Raw genomic sequence first — 18,138 nt, 5'->3', positions numbered from 1 at the left:
TCTGATGTTTTAGAATTTTATGAAACATTCATTGATTCTTCACTCATGAGTAAAATTGTGGAAGAGACAAATAAATATGCTAAACAGTGCATCCAATCGAGTGTTGCAAAACAATTCTCAAAGAGTAAATTTTGGGAAGAGACAAATGTGAATGAGTTGCATGTATTTTTCGCTCTGAATATGCTTCAAGGAATTGTAAAGAAACCTGGAATTGATCATTATTGGAGCAAAAGATATTCGACTAATACACCTTTTTTCTCTAAAATAATGTCTAATCGTCGATTCTGTCTTTTGCAATGTTACTTGCATTTTTCTGATAATGCAGCATTTGACAAAGAAAATCACGAATGCCCAAAATTAGTTAAAGTTTGGCCAGTTGTAAAACATCTCAATAAGAAATTTAGTGAAACGGTGACACCAGAGCGAGATATAACAATAGATGAGAGCCTTATGCTATTCAAAGGACGACTAGGATGGAAACAATTTATTCCACTCAAAAGAGCTAGATTTGGAGTAAAATGTTTTATGTTGTGCGAATCCAATTCTGGTTATGTCTGGTCAATAATAATATATACAGGTAAAGACACAATTCTGAAACCTGAATATTCTAAACTTTGCTTTTCATCACAAATTGTCCTGACAATGATGGAGCCTTTGCTTCATAAAGGATACTGTCTTACAATAGACAATTATTATTCTTTGCCAGAATTAGCAGACAAACTAGTTTCATGTCGAACGGACACATACGGCACACTAAACATCAAGAGAAAAGAAGTCCCAAAAGAAATGCAGAAAAGAAAATTGAAAAAAGGAGAGATTATAGGTTTTCAGAGAGGAAAAGTTACTGTGATGAAGTGGATGGATAAAAAAAAAGTTTCATTACTTTCCACAATTCACAATACTGAAATGGAACAAATTCAAGTCCGCTCTGATATGAAAGAAAAACCGAAAATTGTTATGGACTATAATAATACTATGGGAGGAGTAGACCGCATGGACCAAAATTTGAAGAGTTTTGAAATTATCAAGAAAAGGGGTAAAAAATGTTACAGAAAGATTTTTTTCCACATTTTTGATATTGCTATATGGAACCCGTATGTTGTCTACCGTAAAAACGGAGGAAAACGTACGCAACTGGAATTTAGACTTGATCTCGTTGACCGTATAATTGAAACATATCATTTGGGACAAAATTTCCGACGTGGATGACCAGGTTCGGAGCCTAATCCTCTGAGATTGACTGAGAGACATTTTTTGGAAATAATTGCTCCCACAGATAAGAAAATGAGACCTGCAAGACAATGCGCAGTGTGCTGTTCTAAAAGAAATGAGAATGGAAAAAGAATACGAAAAGAAACAAGGTATTTCTGCCCTGATTGCGACGTAGGACTCTGCATTACACCATGCTTCAAATTATACCATACACAAAAAGACTTCTGAACTGTTTGGAAAAATATAAACTTCAAAATTCACAGTAAGTATGAGAGAAATTTTTATAGAAATTGTAAACCATTCTTTCCTGCATGCAAAATGTGCTTGAAAAAAGCAAACATTTAGGGGTTTTTGCTTTCCAAAATTGTAAAATAAAAAATGTTGTAAAACCATTAAAAGTGAAAAAAAAAACATTAAAAACTCTTATTATTCTTATTCTATTAAGTATGGTACTTAATTATATGCAATAAAAAATATGCTTTTTTTGGGAGCAATTCTGGTAAAAAAATTGACCGCTTAAAGGGTTAATCTTCGAATTGGATCCGCCTTATTATTTTTTGCAGACTGTTAGAGCAATTTTATAAAACTAAGCTTGAACTTTCGATTATGTCAAATAGAATTTCCGATGCTGGAGCTCCCAAAGGATCTACAAAGCGAAAGTGTGTTTCGATGTCCATCAAACAAAAAGTGGAATTGCTGCAAAAAATAGATAAAGGCATACCCTTTGCTTCTCTAACCATTCCGAAACCTGTTTATCAATTTCACGCTGCTCTGCGGCCAGGGGGGGGCGGGAACGCCGCGGTGTGCAATGAATTGGAAGTTGATCTGTCAGTACTATTCTTATCTTCAGAGCAGATGTTTTTATTTTTTTTGGCTTATAATTCCTTACTAAATGTAGTATTTCATCTTGATGTACTCCGTCTTTGATATCATTTAAATCAAATTCCTCGTCATTATAATTTGCTTCTGATAGTGAAGGAAAGTGACACAGAGGTTATTGAAAACGAAAAAATTTCGATTGACAAATTAGTCAGTATTCTCGACACAGCAATTATAGGACTTGAACAGTGAAACTTTGTAACTGAACAAGAAATTATGTCTGTTTATAGAATTAAAGAGAAAGTATTATCACATAAAACGAAGCAACTTTGTAACAACTTACATTGAAAGAAATGTTTAATAAAGTAAACAAATAAATATTAAGCTTTTTTTTTTTTTTTTTTTTTGTAAATTTTGATACCCTTTAGATCAGTGGTGCGCAAACTTTTTTCGAATGCGACCGCTTTTGTAGAGAGAAAATTTTTGGTGACCCCCTAGAGATAAATGTTCACAAATACGATGTATATTTCGCGCATTTCTTTTGTTTCATTGAATAAAAACATCATCATATCTGACTCATATTAATTTTATTTATAATTTTAAGAACATACTTTTTGTATAACACAAAAATCAGTAAATTGCCCTTTAATGAGATGTATGTGGCAAGTTTCTAATTATCTCATCGATGTTTGGATGTATGTTGCTAATTGCAGTTCGCATATCATCTTCAGGGTTTAAACGTAAGTGGTATTTAGTTTTTATTGAAATGAGTTTGCTAAATCCAGTTTCACATAAATACATTGATGCAAATTGTATTAACACTCTGATGGCATTCTTGCATAAAACGGGATATTGTTTTTCCACTGACAGCCAAAATTTTTGGCAAGGCTGAGTCTTAAATTGATTTCAAAGAGTATAATCACTAATTAGATCTATCAATTGCTCTTTCTCACTAATTTGAAGAGTTGAACTGCATATGAAAGGAAAATGGATCACGAATCCAACCAAGATCGTTTTCAGGAAAATCCTCAAATCTTATCGAAAAATTTTCCTTTAACTTTTCAATGTGATTGGAAATGATGTTTTTAAATGTAAATATATATATATTATTTTCCTTGATAAAATCGTTAAAGCAAGGGAACATGTCGGTGTTGTTTTTATTCATTTCAGTTTGCCAGAGACTAAGCTTATTCTTAAAAGCTTAAATTTTACTGGCTGAAGTTATGATAGTTGAATTCTCACCCTGCAAGCTCAAATTTAAGTCGTTAAGTTTTTCGAAAATATCAACTAAATAGCTCAGCTTCCCTAGCCAAACTTCATTGATATAATAACTTGCCAATCTATGTTTCGTTTTGATTAAAAACATGTACACTTCATTTCTCATTGCAAAGTATTGAAAAGAGACGGCTGTTGTGGCTGTTGCATTTAATGTAGTTAATTGAACTAACAGCGTCTTGTAATATGTTGTGCAACTCTTCATCCATATCTTTTGCAACAAGAGCTTGCCGATGAATCATACAGTGATTAAATATCATATGAGGCACCACCTTCTGAATTAAGCCTCTGAGCCCTTTATTCGAACCTTTTAATGCTGCAGCACCATCAGTACAAACCGCAGCACAGTTTTCCCAGGTAAGGCACTTTGTTTCAGAATATTCATTTATTACTTCGAATATTTTTTCGCCAGTTGTTTTTCTTTCCAAACTTTTGCAACATAAAAACATTTCTGTTATATCTTCATTAAAAATAAACCTAACATAAATAATTAGTTGTGACATTTTAGTAATATCGGTAGTCTCGTCCAGTTGAAAAACAAATACAGATGAATTTTGTATGCGTTTTATGACTTCATATTTCGTGACATTTCGGAAATCCGCCGAGACACAGTATCTCTTGATAATGGTATTGTTTTTAGTTCATTTCCATATTTATCGACATGCATAATTGATGTCATCTTTAGTTGCTGCAAGAAGGATAAGGGATTCTCTAATTGCATGGGGTTTCATTGTTTTTCCTATTAGATGAGAAACTTCTAAAGAATCTCGTAATGCTTTCTGAGCTATTGTTGTAAATTTCTTTAAATGTGCACTTTGAATTTTCAGATTTTCAGCTTGTCTTTGAAAAAAATTGGCATGTTTATTTTGAAGTTCTTTATGTTTAGTTTCCAGGTGCCTTTTTAATTTAGCTGGTTTCATGCTCTCATTTGCTAATTTTTCGTTGCAAAAGACATATCAGGCGTTCTTCATCATCAACAACACAAAATGTAAAACCATACTTAATAAATTCCTCATTGTATTTTCTTATTTTTTTAGATCAGGCATTTAGTTCAGTATTTTGTGACTCCTCATCAGTATTTGTTCGTTTGTTAGCTGAAGATGTACCTGATGTACGTATTACCCATTTATCCATTATGAAAATGGGGGTTAAATTATTTAAACTAAAACAAATAATATATAAAATTTTATTATTTTTTTTGAGAAATTCAATAAAGTTAACAGAGATCTTTCTCTAATGGTAGTACATACCTGACAACAAAGAGTAGCAAAGCCCGATAAAAATATAAAAAATCATAATTACACAACGTCACATGATAAAACTCCAGGATAAACTGAAACAATTGCAGGCCAACTGCTACATGCTACAACTTCATGCGAACACTTCACGTCTTCACTCTGACTGCGTACCTCGCCATCTGATTGGCTGATCACGGAAGTGAATTTCCCCCTTTCCCTGCGTTTAACGTCTAGTCAAATAGGCGCTTTTCAGTAAAACTGGCGAATTACCGCGAAGAGGGCGCTATCTACCGGAGTGAAAAACTTGTGTCTTCACACTTTAGATACATTACGCATTACGGTCAAAGAAAGAGCGGACAGCATGAAATTGCAATTAAACAGTGAGTGACGGCGCTTCACTCTTTATATGTACACTGTATGGTATGCAACATGCAGGCATAATGCATTTCATAAAAATTTCGCAACCCCCAAAAAACTTCTAGCGACCCCCAGTTTGCGCACCACTGCTTTAGATCATAATTGTTCTTTATTTCATAAATTATGGTTTCATATTTTTAATTTTATAATTTCTGCATACCATCTTACCGGATTTAAACTGATGATCTAAATCCGGAAAAATTGATAATCCGGAATCGCTGAAATCCCGACGAGTCTGGATTAACGACTTTTGACTGTATAATCTCTTATTCCTCATTTGTGTTTTCAGTAGTTACCTTCAAATTAATATTAATTTTCATAGGTGAACAAAATTTCAAGCTTTTAAATTAACATATGAAAAATAAAATAGAAATATGGGAAGAAAAATGTTAAGAATGTCCTCGGTATAGTCATCTAACAAGTTTCTGCATTTAATAGACCACTAAATACTGGGAACTTGACCCCATATGAATGGGCTAGTTACATGTGTCTTTTGTAATAGGAATATGGGTCAGCTTCCATTAGAAAGTCCTCCACGAAGGCATCCCTGTACTTAATCATATAGTTCTTGTGTTGTGCTTTGCTGTATTCAAACAACCTAGCATTGACAGGTTAATTAAATGTGGAAATACTGATTCATTACTTTAGCAAATTTTGCCAAATTGATTGACTTAAGAAATGGAAAAATCGTTGGCAGATAAATATTTTAATTGTTCTTTTCCCTCTCCCCCCCCAAAAAAAAAGACGCTCCTCAAGAGAGTGATTTCTTAATGTATTATTATTGCTGCAATTGAGCCATTTTTTTTTTTGGACATTGTAAGTATACATACATGTAAAAAGCATTTTGTGTTACCTGATTTGCCATTTTTATCTTTATTATTCGTCTGCTTGTAAGCATATTTAAGTAGCATTTGTGATGTTCCTCCAAACATAATAGCTACAAACGAATGAATAAATGAAAAAAAAAAAATATGTTTTTGTACATATGATCTATCTCTGAAAACTGTGTGAGACTTTTTGAGGCATATAGATAGATGATACTCTCACCAGCTGAGCTATGTGGAGCTGGTTATCATGATTTAATTTGATTGAGTGATATGATTTATTTGATCAGCGAGCTTTTATTCTGTTGTATGATGGATATGATGTTGATAATTGTTTCAAATTGAAAGAGTCTGTAAAGGCTGTACCTTAATTAGGAACATCTGTAATGATTTGGGACATTTAATTTGGGATCTCCTCTCTATGTACCAGGTGGCTGTAACTAATCTATCTAGAGCAGAGGTCCTCAATGGGTGGTATGCAAGAGAAAAATAGGTGGTATGCAAAGGAACAAAGTTTTTTAACTATTAAATACAAAAATTAAATACCTCAACATTCTGAATCTAAGCATGCCAGTTTAAAAGGTAAACTTGAAAAATATTTTAAGAGGAATTTATCAGAGTCCAAAAACAGTAAACAAGTGAAAGGTTTTGTTACTTCAAGTGAAAAAGCTTTAGAAGCCTGGTAAGTCTAAGAATTGCCAAGACGGAGCAGGCTCACACTGTTGGAGAAAACTTTATATTACCAGCAGCTAAAGATACCATTTTGACTTTATTCGATGAAAGAGCAGATAATGAATCTCATAATATTCCATTATCAAATGATACAGTAAGTTGATGAATTCATGAAATGGCAAATTCCATAAAAGAGACACTTATTCCAAAAATTAAACAGAGTGAATATTTCGCATTACAATTGGATGAAAGTACTGATATAACGAACTTTGTTCAGTTATTAATTTACATACGCTTCGAAGAAGATAAACTAATGGTCGAAGAGTATTTGTTTTGTGAATCTCTTCAGGATAGAGCAGCTGCAAATAAAACTTTCAAAGTAACTGGTAATTTTATGTCTGAGAATGATATTACTTCGAATAAGTTCACTCTCGTATGCATTGACGGAGCTTGGGTTTTAACAAGGAAACATTTCACTGTTTTAATACAAATAGCCCATAGGTTGTGCAAATGACAATATATATATATTTAATATTTTTATTGAGAAATTGAAAATTAACTACTGTAGAATGGGGTGGTACTAAAGGTTTTCATTTTTTTTTAGATGGTATGCATTAGTTAAATGGTAGAGAACCACTGATCTAGTGTATTTAGCCAACTTTGAGTAATTCTACCTAACCATGAGACACCATAATTTAACCATGACTGATTAAGTTAATTACAATCTTAAAGTATTGTATGTAGATACATGTTTCTACATTTTAAGTACTTGGCAAAAGTACTTCATTTAGGAAAACAACAAATGCAGTGTAGTTTCTTCATTAGAGTGAAAATGCTCATGCGTAGTCGAACAAAAAAATGCATACCAGAGTAAGTACTTTGGCATATTCTTCCAACAATAACAGTAATAAACAGCATTGACAAGAATGTGCATATTGTAACAGAATTTAAATATTAAATACAGTGCAAAGTACGAGATCTATACTTATCAAGCAATTCTGAATTTGAAGTTTTTCTGGATATTGGATTATCAGCTTAAATGAAGCAAGGTGACATAGAGAAATTTTAAAATTAAAGATATGAAGCACTGATTTTTGAAATAATGAAACATTTGTGACCTTAAAAGAATAAAATTTTTCAAAAAAAAAAAAAAAAAAAAAAGGGGGTGGGTGATTTAATGTTAATTTATTTGTTATATTAAACATTTCTTGCAATATAAGTTATTTCATTTTTTGTGCTAATATTTTCTCTTTAATTCTATTGAGAGACATAATTTGTTCAATTACAAAGTTCCAGTAGCTCAAGTCCTGTATTGTTGTGTCATACATTCCTACAAAACTGTCAATCAAAATTTTTCATTCTTGTTAAGCTCCATGTTACTTTCTTCACTATTGTAGTGATATTTTCTGGATTTAGAACCAACCATACTACAGATTTTGCCATGCATTGACTGATGATTAGGGCATTGTTTGCTGCAGTAAAAACTTTTGTTAAATCGTCATTTATTACCACTTCACATTCCTTCACAAATTGCATTAATGGGAGTGTTTTATGCCTTCAGATTCACGGCTATCATCAGAAAGCTTAGCTATATGCTATATGCTATAGGTAAGTGTCATGAAACTGCCGATTTGTTGTTTCACTAAATTTTGTGTTGCTTCTGTTGCACAACGATTAAGTTCAGCCTGAATTACACAAGTTTAGTTATTTATTATGCTTATTTCCTGTACACACTTAAGGCTTATTTGAATCTTGAGTAAATTTCCATATATACTTAAGTCTTATCTAGGGCAGGCGCTAGACATTTTGCAGTCAGCATATTTCTGCAGATCTGAAATTCTACTGCCAAGCACCTTACTAAATTCTAAAAATTTTGCCAGGCCTAAATTTTACATTCCAATGCCTTTCTTAAATTCTTTAATTGTTGCTCGGTGCTTGTCTAAATTCTAAAAATTTGCCCTTGCCCTGATCTTATCTGAATAATAAACCAGTTATTCTCAATTCAAACAGCAGTAAATGTAATCTTTTGGCCTATGTCTATAATTTACAAAATCTGTAGTTTTTTTTTTTTAAAGTGCATTAACCTAGAAGGGTTATTAATTTCGTTGATTCACTATAAATGTCGGTTTACTTTTCAAATTGTTACCACCAAATATTAGAGCCCTGCATTATAAAGAAATTAAGTAATGAATGTATGTATGTTTCTCGCACTGCGAAAAAACAGCGGTACATAGAGACATCAAATTTTCAATAAGTTGCCCTTTAATCCCGAACTTGGAATCTTTAATCCCGAACTTGGAATTTGTTTTATCATCTATTTCGTATTTTGTAAAACTTTAACGAATTTTTCATTAAGAAACTAAACAATTTCTAAGCAAGCAGTGGCAACACTGTACCGGGGGGAATGCATTTTTATGTCCAGCACACAAGACTGTATATCGGAAATTCTAAAGATATGCTCATTTTAAAATTATTCTGTGATATTGCTGTTGAATTGAATTTTTTGTTTAAATGTGAAGAACATGATATTTAATAAATAAAGGTAACACACAAAACTTTAAAAAAAAGTGCCCCTTTGGATGTAATGTAAAATCTGATTTTGATTTTGATTTTTAGTCCAAAGGGACAATTTGCCCATAGGGACTATTAATTTCATTTTGGCATTTTGCGTTGAAAATGCGAATTCACTTTTCAAATTGTTACCACCAAATATTAGAGCACTGTGTCATATTTAAAGAAATTAAATAATGATTTAAAAATGGTAACACTGTACAGGGGAAAAAAAAACATTTTTATACCCAGCGCATGAAACTTTATATGGGAAATTTTAAAGGATATGCTCATTCTAAAATTATTTTGTGATACTGCTGTTGAACTGAATTTTATAGTTTAAGGGCAAAGAACATGATGTTTAATAAATAAAGGTAACACATAAAATGGGGGGGGGGAACCACCTTTGGGCTTATTGTGAAATCTGAAGGCCTTCGGGGTTTTTTTTTTTTTTTTTTTTTATTACTTTTTTTATACAGTCAAAAGTCATTAATCCGGACTCGTCGGGACTTCGGCGATTCCGGATTATCGATTTTTCCGGATTATAGATCATCAGTTTAAATCTGGTAAGATGGCATGCAGAAATTATAAAATTAAAAATATGAAACCATAATTTATGAAATAAAGAACAATTATGATCTAAAGGGTATCAAAATTTACAAAAAAAAAAAAAAAAAAAAAAAAAAAAAAAAAGCTTAATATTTATTTGTTTACTTTATTAAACATTTCTTTCAATGTAAGTTGTTTAAGTTGCTTCGTTTTTTTATGTGATAATACATTCTCTTTAATTCTTTAAACAGACATAATTTCTTGTTCAGTTACAAAGTTCCGCTGTTCAAGTCCTATAATTGCTGTGTCAAGAATACCGACTAATTTGTCAATTGAAATTTTTTCGTTTTCAATAACCTATGTTACTTTCTTCGCTATCAGAAGCGAATTATAATGATGAGGAATTTGATTTAAATCATATCAAAGATGGGGTACATCGAGATGAAATACTACATTTAATAAGGAATTATAAGCCAAATAAAATAAAAACATCTGCCCTGAAGATAAGGATAGTGCTGACAGATCAACTTCCTATTCATTGCGCGGCGCCGTGGCGTTAAAGATAAACAAACGTTAAAGTTTAGATAAACAAAGGATATGCCTTTATCCATTTTTTGTAGCAATTCCACTTTTTGTTTAATGAACTTCAAAACATACTTTCGCTTTGTAGATCATTTACATATTAATAAATATATATCAGAAATTCTATTTGACATAATCGAAAGTTCAAGCTTACTTTTATAAAATTGCTCTAACAGTCTGCAAAAAATAATAAGCTGGATCCAATTCAAAGATTAAGGAACAACGCAATCTGCAACATTAACTGAAATAGATAATTAAATAATTTTAGCTTAGCTTTTACCATCCGTTATATATTAAACGTGCACTCGTAAATGTATTTTGCACACGCGCACAAGCATATTCTCATCCGTAAAGGCCTTCTCAGCCGTCAATGCGACTCATGCGCAGAAAGTTTGAAGCTTTGAGGTCCGGATTATGGGTGTCCAAATTAACGACTTTTGACTGTATATAGAAAGAAATTTCTATTAAATAAGTCGTGGTCAACATCAGGTGGCAGTGGAATTAGCGGGAAACCTGTAATTATCATCAAGCATAATAGCAACATAGAAGTTTACCATGCTCTTTGGTATTCAGTGACTAATATTTTAAAACAAATTTAGACATTGTTGGGAGTCATTTCTCAAGCTGCCATGGGTTGATAGTCATGCAATGATACTAAAAGCAAAAAATGATAAATAATGATTTGTCAGCTTGGTGTTGGATATAAATCATTCGTAGAATAGTTGAGATGTATGCCAAGCAAAAATGTGGCTACAGAGCCATATTATTGGTATGTATATTTTACTAATAAATAATTGTTTCTTAAATCTTGAAGTATTTTATTTTGTGACGTGAAATTAAGAATCCGGACTCTCCAAGTTTTATTATGAAAAATATCTGTACAAGTGAGTGTAAAATAAGAGGGCCAATATATGCAAAAAGTAACTATGAAAGTATGAAAATAATAATAAATTCTTCTGCGTACAAAATTTTTTTCTTAAAAGTAAAAGTGTTGCTGATAATCTGGATTCTGGATTTTGGATCAATCTGGATATTGGGTATTCAAGTTTCAGGCTTTGTACTTTCTCAAAATGGTTATTATTTTTTTAATTGGAAATTTTAAATAATATTTTGGGTAAGATGAAATGTGAGAAATGACTAAAATGTTTGAGATAAACTTTATTTATCTTTACTGGTATTATGCATGACACCCTTGTACTTTGTTTTATGAAAGTTTTGCATTATAATGATTGAACCTGAGGTTGGACAGCCATAGTTTTCACTATTTGGACATGAAACCCTTAAAATGTTACGTTATGCATTAACTGATGAAATATTTAGTCGGTGCTTCGATATTTCAGTAGTAGATGCATTTCAGTGTGATGACGTGTGAATGATCGACAAAGCATGTTCCAGCAGATTGTGCTGTGTAATTATGCTTGCCAATATTGCATACCTATGTGTAAATAGTAAGCAATGACTATTATGTAAATACCTTGCAAACTATTTGTAAGGAGCCACAATAAAGAAAGGGACTGGATGTGGTCAAGAAATAATTGGTTTTGCGCTAGGAGACTTTTGATTGCTTGCTGCTACTGTTACATTAGTAATACTGTCTGAAATCAATCTATCAACCCTAGAATCTGAGGCATATAACCTAAACTTAGTGATATGATTTCTGTGTATTATCACTGGAAAGATAATTGAATAAGGAGAGATTCCTTTCAGGTGAGAGGTTGAAAAATGCAGTACCCACAGTGCTAAAGAGGATGTCACAAAACAATTTTCTTTGCTTATTTTGAGTCTTTGAATTGTATATAAAATACTGTGAGAAATGTAATTTGATGTAAAGGACTCAGGTATTTAAAAAAAAAGTGTTACTTGTACGGTCAATTCATGACTGAAAGAATCAGTCTAAATATTTATCTATCTGAAGAGAAAAGGAAGTTGAAATGTTTGAATACAAAATATTTTTGTTTATTAAACGTATAGTTTCTGTCTTTGTTATGCAATTTATTTCAACAAATAATTTATATCTTTGTAAATTGTTAAGCGGACTTTTTTTATTTAAAATTTCTAATGCAGAAAACTGGGGCAACAATTTCAATGTGTTGAAATATTATGATTTCCAAATAACTAGAATGAATGTGTATTGTGTTTCCAGATGGATTTTTTATTAAAACATTAAACTCTGTTCTTAACATTAAAATTTTATAATGTAGGAGAAAAGAGGAAGAACAAAGAAGACTTGAAGAACTAGAACAGAAGCGAATGGAAGAAGAACAGATACGATTGGCTGAATTACACAGACAGTTAGAAGAAGAAAAGCTTCGAAAGGCTATTGAAGAACAGAAACAGAGAGAAAGAGAGGAGCAAGAGAGAAAGGAAGAAGAAGCTCGACAGGTAGTTTGTCTTTTTTCATTAAATCATGATAATGCTCTCCTTGTAGTGTAAGTTATTTATTTATTTTTGTGATTTCTAGTCTCTTGTTTAGTTTGTATATAATTAAATTTCAATTAAAAAGTTTTTTAAAGGGACTTCTATTAATCTAATAATACAGTATCATGAACACGATCATCGGTAGTTCTGATAATTTATGCAGTTTCATTTTTACTTCCATATACAAAGTAAATTAAGTATTGTAAATGCAAATGATTTCAAACTTCAACAAAAATATCCATTTTGACCTTTGGGGGGCATGACATCTACAGAAAGAATATAAGGCTTTTTCTTCCTAACCAGATTGTAAAATGGATTAAAAATAGATTTTTTTTCAAGACATCTGTACATATGTATGTACCTATGTAGCTTGCATAGTTAAAAAATGATTATTAGCTGTAGAATGTTGAAATTTTGTATAACATCTAGCTGTGCACCTTTTTTTTGGGGGGGGGGCAGTCAGCACTACTAAAAGTATTATCTTCTTTACATGGCTAAAAATCCATATCTGGCCTTTATTTTGTTTTCATGATTGTTTGTTGTAGACATATGCTTCCAACTACAAAAGTATTTTAAATGACTGAAATATTCATTTTTTGGCAACGTCAGATTAAAAAAAATTAATTTCGGACAAATAATGAAATCTAACTTTTAATGTGGTCTCCTGGTTATATTTGGAAAAGTTTTATACTCATTATGAAAAAATGAAAATACAAGAAGTTTGACTTCCGTATGTCAAAAATTGACCATGAAATTTAATTTCAAACTTTGCAGTTTTTTATGTCATTTTTAACTTGCTTTGAGGGATCGGCTATTTAAGTTAGAATGATTCAAGGAAATAAGTTTAAATAAAATGCAGTAGAAAATTTGTGTAATTTAATATGCATGCAGGGAAGTCATATACAGTCAAAAGTCGTTAATCCGGACTCGTCGGGACTTCGGCGATTCCGGATTATAGATCATCAGTTTAAATCTCGTAAGATGGCATGCAGAAATTCTAAAATTAAAAATATGAAACCGTAATTTATGAAATAAATTATGATCCAAAGGATATAAAAATTTAAAAAAGAAAAAAAAGCTTAATATTTATTTGTTTACTTTATTAACCCGGGAGAAGTCGCGCGGGGCACAGAGTCACCCCACGCGTCAAAAATCAACAATCCTAACCGGAAATATTTCATTTTAATGAATCATCCTTTTAGTATCCTCTTGTTTGACACTCCCCTTGGAATGTGTATTGTTATTTTTGCTTGTTCTTTTCTGCAAGAGAAGCAATCGTTTCTTGGAATCCATGAGGGAATTTGATGACTTAGTCACCCCGTGAGACCATTACTGCTTCGAAATTTTTCATTAGTAGAAGTTTAGCTTCGTGCTCTCGAGTGTTGCTGTTGTGGTTCTGTTGGATTATTTGATAGATAATGGTTTACAAACGTAAATTTACTGAACATGAAAAAGAGATGGAAAGTTTGAGAACTGTATTAGATGAAGTTGAGTCTTCTGAAGGAGAAATTGATCAAGATAGTAAAAATGAATCTGATAAATATACAGTTCTCACAACAGCGAAAGAGAATTTGAGCAGAATGATGATGATGACGGAAATCCTGATTTAGTAAAAAGTATTTTTATTAGCAAAAATAAGAGTTTGGCGGAATGGAAAACCAAATCAAAAAGTGAAAAAGGTCTTCTCAAATTATAATAACTCATTTAGCAGAATTAAAAGAAACTGCATGCAATATAATGGAGCTTCTAGAAAGTTGAGAATTGTTTTTCAATGCTAAAATGATACAATCCATTGTAGAGTGTACAAATATTTATATTGAAAAAATATTACGAAAAATGATGTGGAGCACTTTTTGGGCTTTGACATCTGTACGGCTTGCATAAATCGTCACATAAAAATATGCAAGATTTGTGGGCTACGGAAAATTGAAATAGGCATTGCAATTTTACGGAACACAGTGCCATATAAAAGATTTAAATTTCTTCTCAGGTGTCTATGGTTAGACAATGTGACCAATCGTGAAGCTCGAAAAATTGGACAAACTGGCGGCTGCGAGAGAATTTTTTACCGATTTCAATGAAAATTGCCAAAAGATATACCTTATTGGTAAATATGTTACTATCAAAGAAAAATTAGAGAAATTCCGAGGGCGGTGTTCCTTTCGTCAATATATACCCAGCAACCCATCGAAGTATGGAATCAAAATATTTGCCTTAGTAGATTCAAGAACTTTCTGCAGCTATAACATGGAGATATACGCAAGACAACAGTCGGAAGGTCCCTTTAGATTTGAAAATTCTTCATTTGAAATTACAAAACGCCTGTGCACCCCTTTGTTTGGGCAGAAATATAACAGTGGATAATTGGTATACGAGTTATCCTCTAGCAAAAGAACTTTTGTCAAAGAAGTTAACTATTTTAGGAACCCTGAACAGAAACAAGGCTGAAATTCCCACCAAGTTCATCCAAACAAAAACTAGGAACGGTTATTTATCTATATTTGTGTTCTAAAAGAACGTGACAATAGTATTCGTATGTGCCTAAAAAATCAAAATGTGTAGTTTTGTTATCTACGATGCATTGCGATGATGCCATTGATAAAAGTGATGATACGAAGAAACCAGAAATAATTTACTTTCATAATGCAACAAAAGTGGTGTAGATAAAGTTGATGAAATGTTATTGTTATATTCGACATCTCAAAAAGCCAACATATGGTCGATGGTCGTCTTTTACTGTGTTGAACGTCACTGCAATAAATACCCGAGTTGCTTTATTCCCAACAAAGACCCCTCCCTTACAATATGGAAATAGCAGAAAATTCCTAAAAAATTTGGCTATGTCTCTTATACAGCGCCTTACATAGAGATTACAAAAAATATGTCAACATTTCCTAAAGTGGTTCGTGAAAGCATCGATAATGCGACTTCTAGTGTATCAGAAGAACGCCCATCAAAGAAACCAAAACTCGACAAAGGCCGATGTGCTATGTGTCCAAGATCCAAAGACAATAAAAACTACAATTTCTTGCAAAATATGTGATAAATTTTCATGTAAAATTCATTCTTCCTATGTTTGCCAGAAGAGTATGTTAGCTTCTGACTCCTGATTAGGTATATACTTATTTTGAATGGATTTTTTTCTTAAATATTGAAATAAGTTTTTTAAGTAAAGAAGTATAGTTTCTAAATGAAATATTGCAATTATTGTTTATAATCAAATGATTTCTATAAAATATATAACACATTTTCCTAATGAAACTGATTGGGGTGACGCTGTCACCCCGCGCGATCTCCAACGTCAGTGTTGGGTGTGCGCCTTCTGCCGGGTTAAACATTTCTTTCAACGCGCGCATACGTAAAGTGTACATTATGCATAGTCGAAATTAGAAAATTGCAACCAGAAAACTATTTGATGTGTATTCGTGATATTTATAATGATGAGGAATTTGATTTAAATCATATCAAGGACGGCGTACAACAATATGAAATACTACATTTAGTAAGGAATTATAAGCCAAATAAAATAAAAATATCTTCCCTGAAGATAAGGATAGTGCTGACAGATCAACTTCCAGTTCATTGCGCACTGCAACGTCCCTCCCTCTCCCCGCAGAGCAGCGTGAAATTGATAAACAGATTTCGGAATGATTAGAGAAACAAATCACCTCTCTGTCACTTTCTTCATACCTTTATCCTCTTTTTGCAGCAATTCCACTTTTTGTTTGATGGACATCGATGCATACTTTTGTTTTGTAGATCCTTTGGGAGCTCCAGCATCGGAAATTCTATTTGGCATAATCGAAAGTTCAAGCTTACTTTTATAAAATTGCTCTTACAGTCTGCAAAAAATAATAAGCCGGGTCCAATTCGAAGATTAAGGAACAACGCAATCATCAACATTAACTGAAATAGATAATTTTAGCTTATGCCGTCCGTTATACGCCGATGCGAAAACATATTCTGCGCTTGCGCACACGCATATGCACAGTCCTAAAGGTCTTACACGCATGCGTAAACGCCTATGCGCATGTGTCAACGCGGCGCACGCGCAGAAAGTTGTTTAGCTTTGAGATCCGGATTATAGATCATTCCGGATTATGGGTGTCCGAATTAACGACTTTTGACTGTATTATGTCCATATCAGATGTTTGAATTTTCAACATTACTTTTTATCATTTGCAGACTTTTTATTATAATTCTTATTGCAGTTTCAAAAGTCCAAAGATAATAATATATGTTAGGCAAAAATAAATAAATAAATAAATAAATAAACCTGTGAATAAAATAACTTTGTTATAAATTTGTGTAAGTATTTGTTAACACAGATAATCCCCATGCAATGTTATCATTAGGTTCCTGAAAAATGCCTTGGTTTAAGAAACTAGTATAAGAAATTCCAAGAATTTAATAAAAACTACATTATTTTTCATATATAAATATAAAATATTTGTTTATTAAAATATCAGCAACTAATGAAATATATTGTATAATAATTAACCCTATTTTTTGTGTTCTTTGTAATAATTCGCTGATTGTTTTTCATTCTTTATAATTACTAAAACAATTTAAATAATTAAATAAGATAATTTTATTTTTGTCCAGTTATTATCATATTATAAGCTTTTCTTGCAAATCTCAGTTTGATTATCTTTGATATGTTTTTAACAAAATAAAATATTTCTCTTATCATGTTATAGAATAGTGACTAACGTGATAAACTGTTATTCACTTAATGTTTTGCAATTTGATATATAAAAGCCCATTCCAGATGTCATCTTCTAGGGTGCCTGCAGTATTCCTTTCCAGGGTGATTTAATATATGAGAGCTGTTCATTTGAAAGGTACGAAACATGATAACTACCAAACTGGTTGAAATTTGTATATGCCATTTTGGGATAATGTAGTGAAACATTTAGGCATGCCAGTATAGTCTACGGCGGGTGCCTGCACATACCATAGGCGAGTAGGCAGTTGTATGTTCCGTCCAATTGACACAGCAGTGCATGTGAGGACATCATGCTGTTCACATTGCAAAATACAACGATTGAGGAGCAGTGATGGGTTATCAGATTTCAGACTGTGGAAAGGATTAAATTGGCCAATATTCATCACCAGATGATGGTCATATACAAAGTAAACTGTGTGTCGGACAAGTCAGTGAGAAAGTGTAGCGCCCGTTCGAATGATGACCCAAGACTAGGTCAGGCAAACACAGTAATCACAGCCGAACTCATCGACAAGGTGAATGACCTGGCGAGAAGTGATTGGCGTGTCACAATGTGAATGTTGGTTGGTTGGCAGTGATAGGGGGCCAGCACTGGAACAGTGTGGACAACTGTGCACAACTTGTTAACATGTTGGTGTATTGGAAGGTGTGAGAGCAGTGGGTTCTAAAGAAGTTCAGTGAACAGGAAAAGGAACTGCATAAGGGACTAGCTCTGTAACACATGTTCCAGAATCATGAAGACCTTGCTTTCCTAGAGCTGATCATTGCTGGTAGTGAGAGCTGGTTTTCATCACTTGGAGCCAGTGACAAAGCAAGACAGCATGCAATGGAAGCATGTGTCATCACCTTTCCC

At 32.5% G+C, this 18,138-nt stretch overlaps 1 protein-coding gene across 7 annotated transcripts in view; it reads left to right on the top strand.

Moving 5' to 3' along the window:
• Positions 1-18,138, top strand: part of LOC118203104 (uncharacterized) — a 227,482-nt gene that overhangs the window by 183,518 nt on the left and 25,826 nt on the right. For all 7 annotated transcript variants that reach the window (XM_035375344.2, XM_085810965.1, XM_085810963.1 and 4 more), the window contains one exon: positions 12,340-12,520. In XM_035375344.2, coding sequence (XP_035231235.1) covers positions 12,340-12,520 — 181 coding nt within the window. The remainder of the gene's footprint in view (positions 1-12,339; positions 12,521-18,138) is intronic.

This window comes from Stegodyphus dumicola, chromosome 2 (assembly GCF_044657685.1).
Source record: "Stegodyphus dumicola isolate Sdum_Otavi_A_Nest chromosome 2, ASM4465768v1".
Taxonomy (NCBI): Eukaryota; Metazoa; Arthropoda; class Arachnida; order Araneae; family Eresidae; genus Stegodyphus; species Stegodyphus dumicola.
The sequence above is the reverse complement of the archived record's forward strand: the minus strand, read 5'-3'. Positions and strand labels throughout refer to the sequence as shown.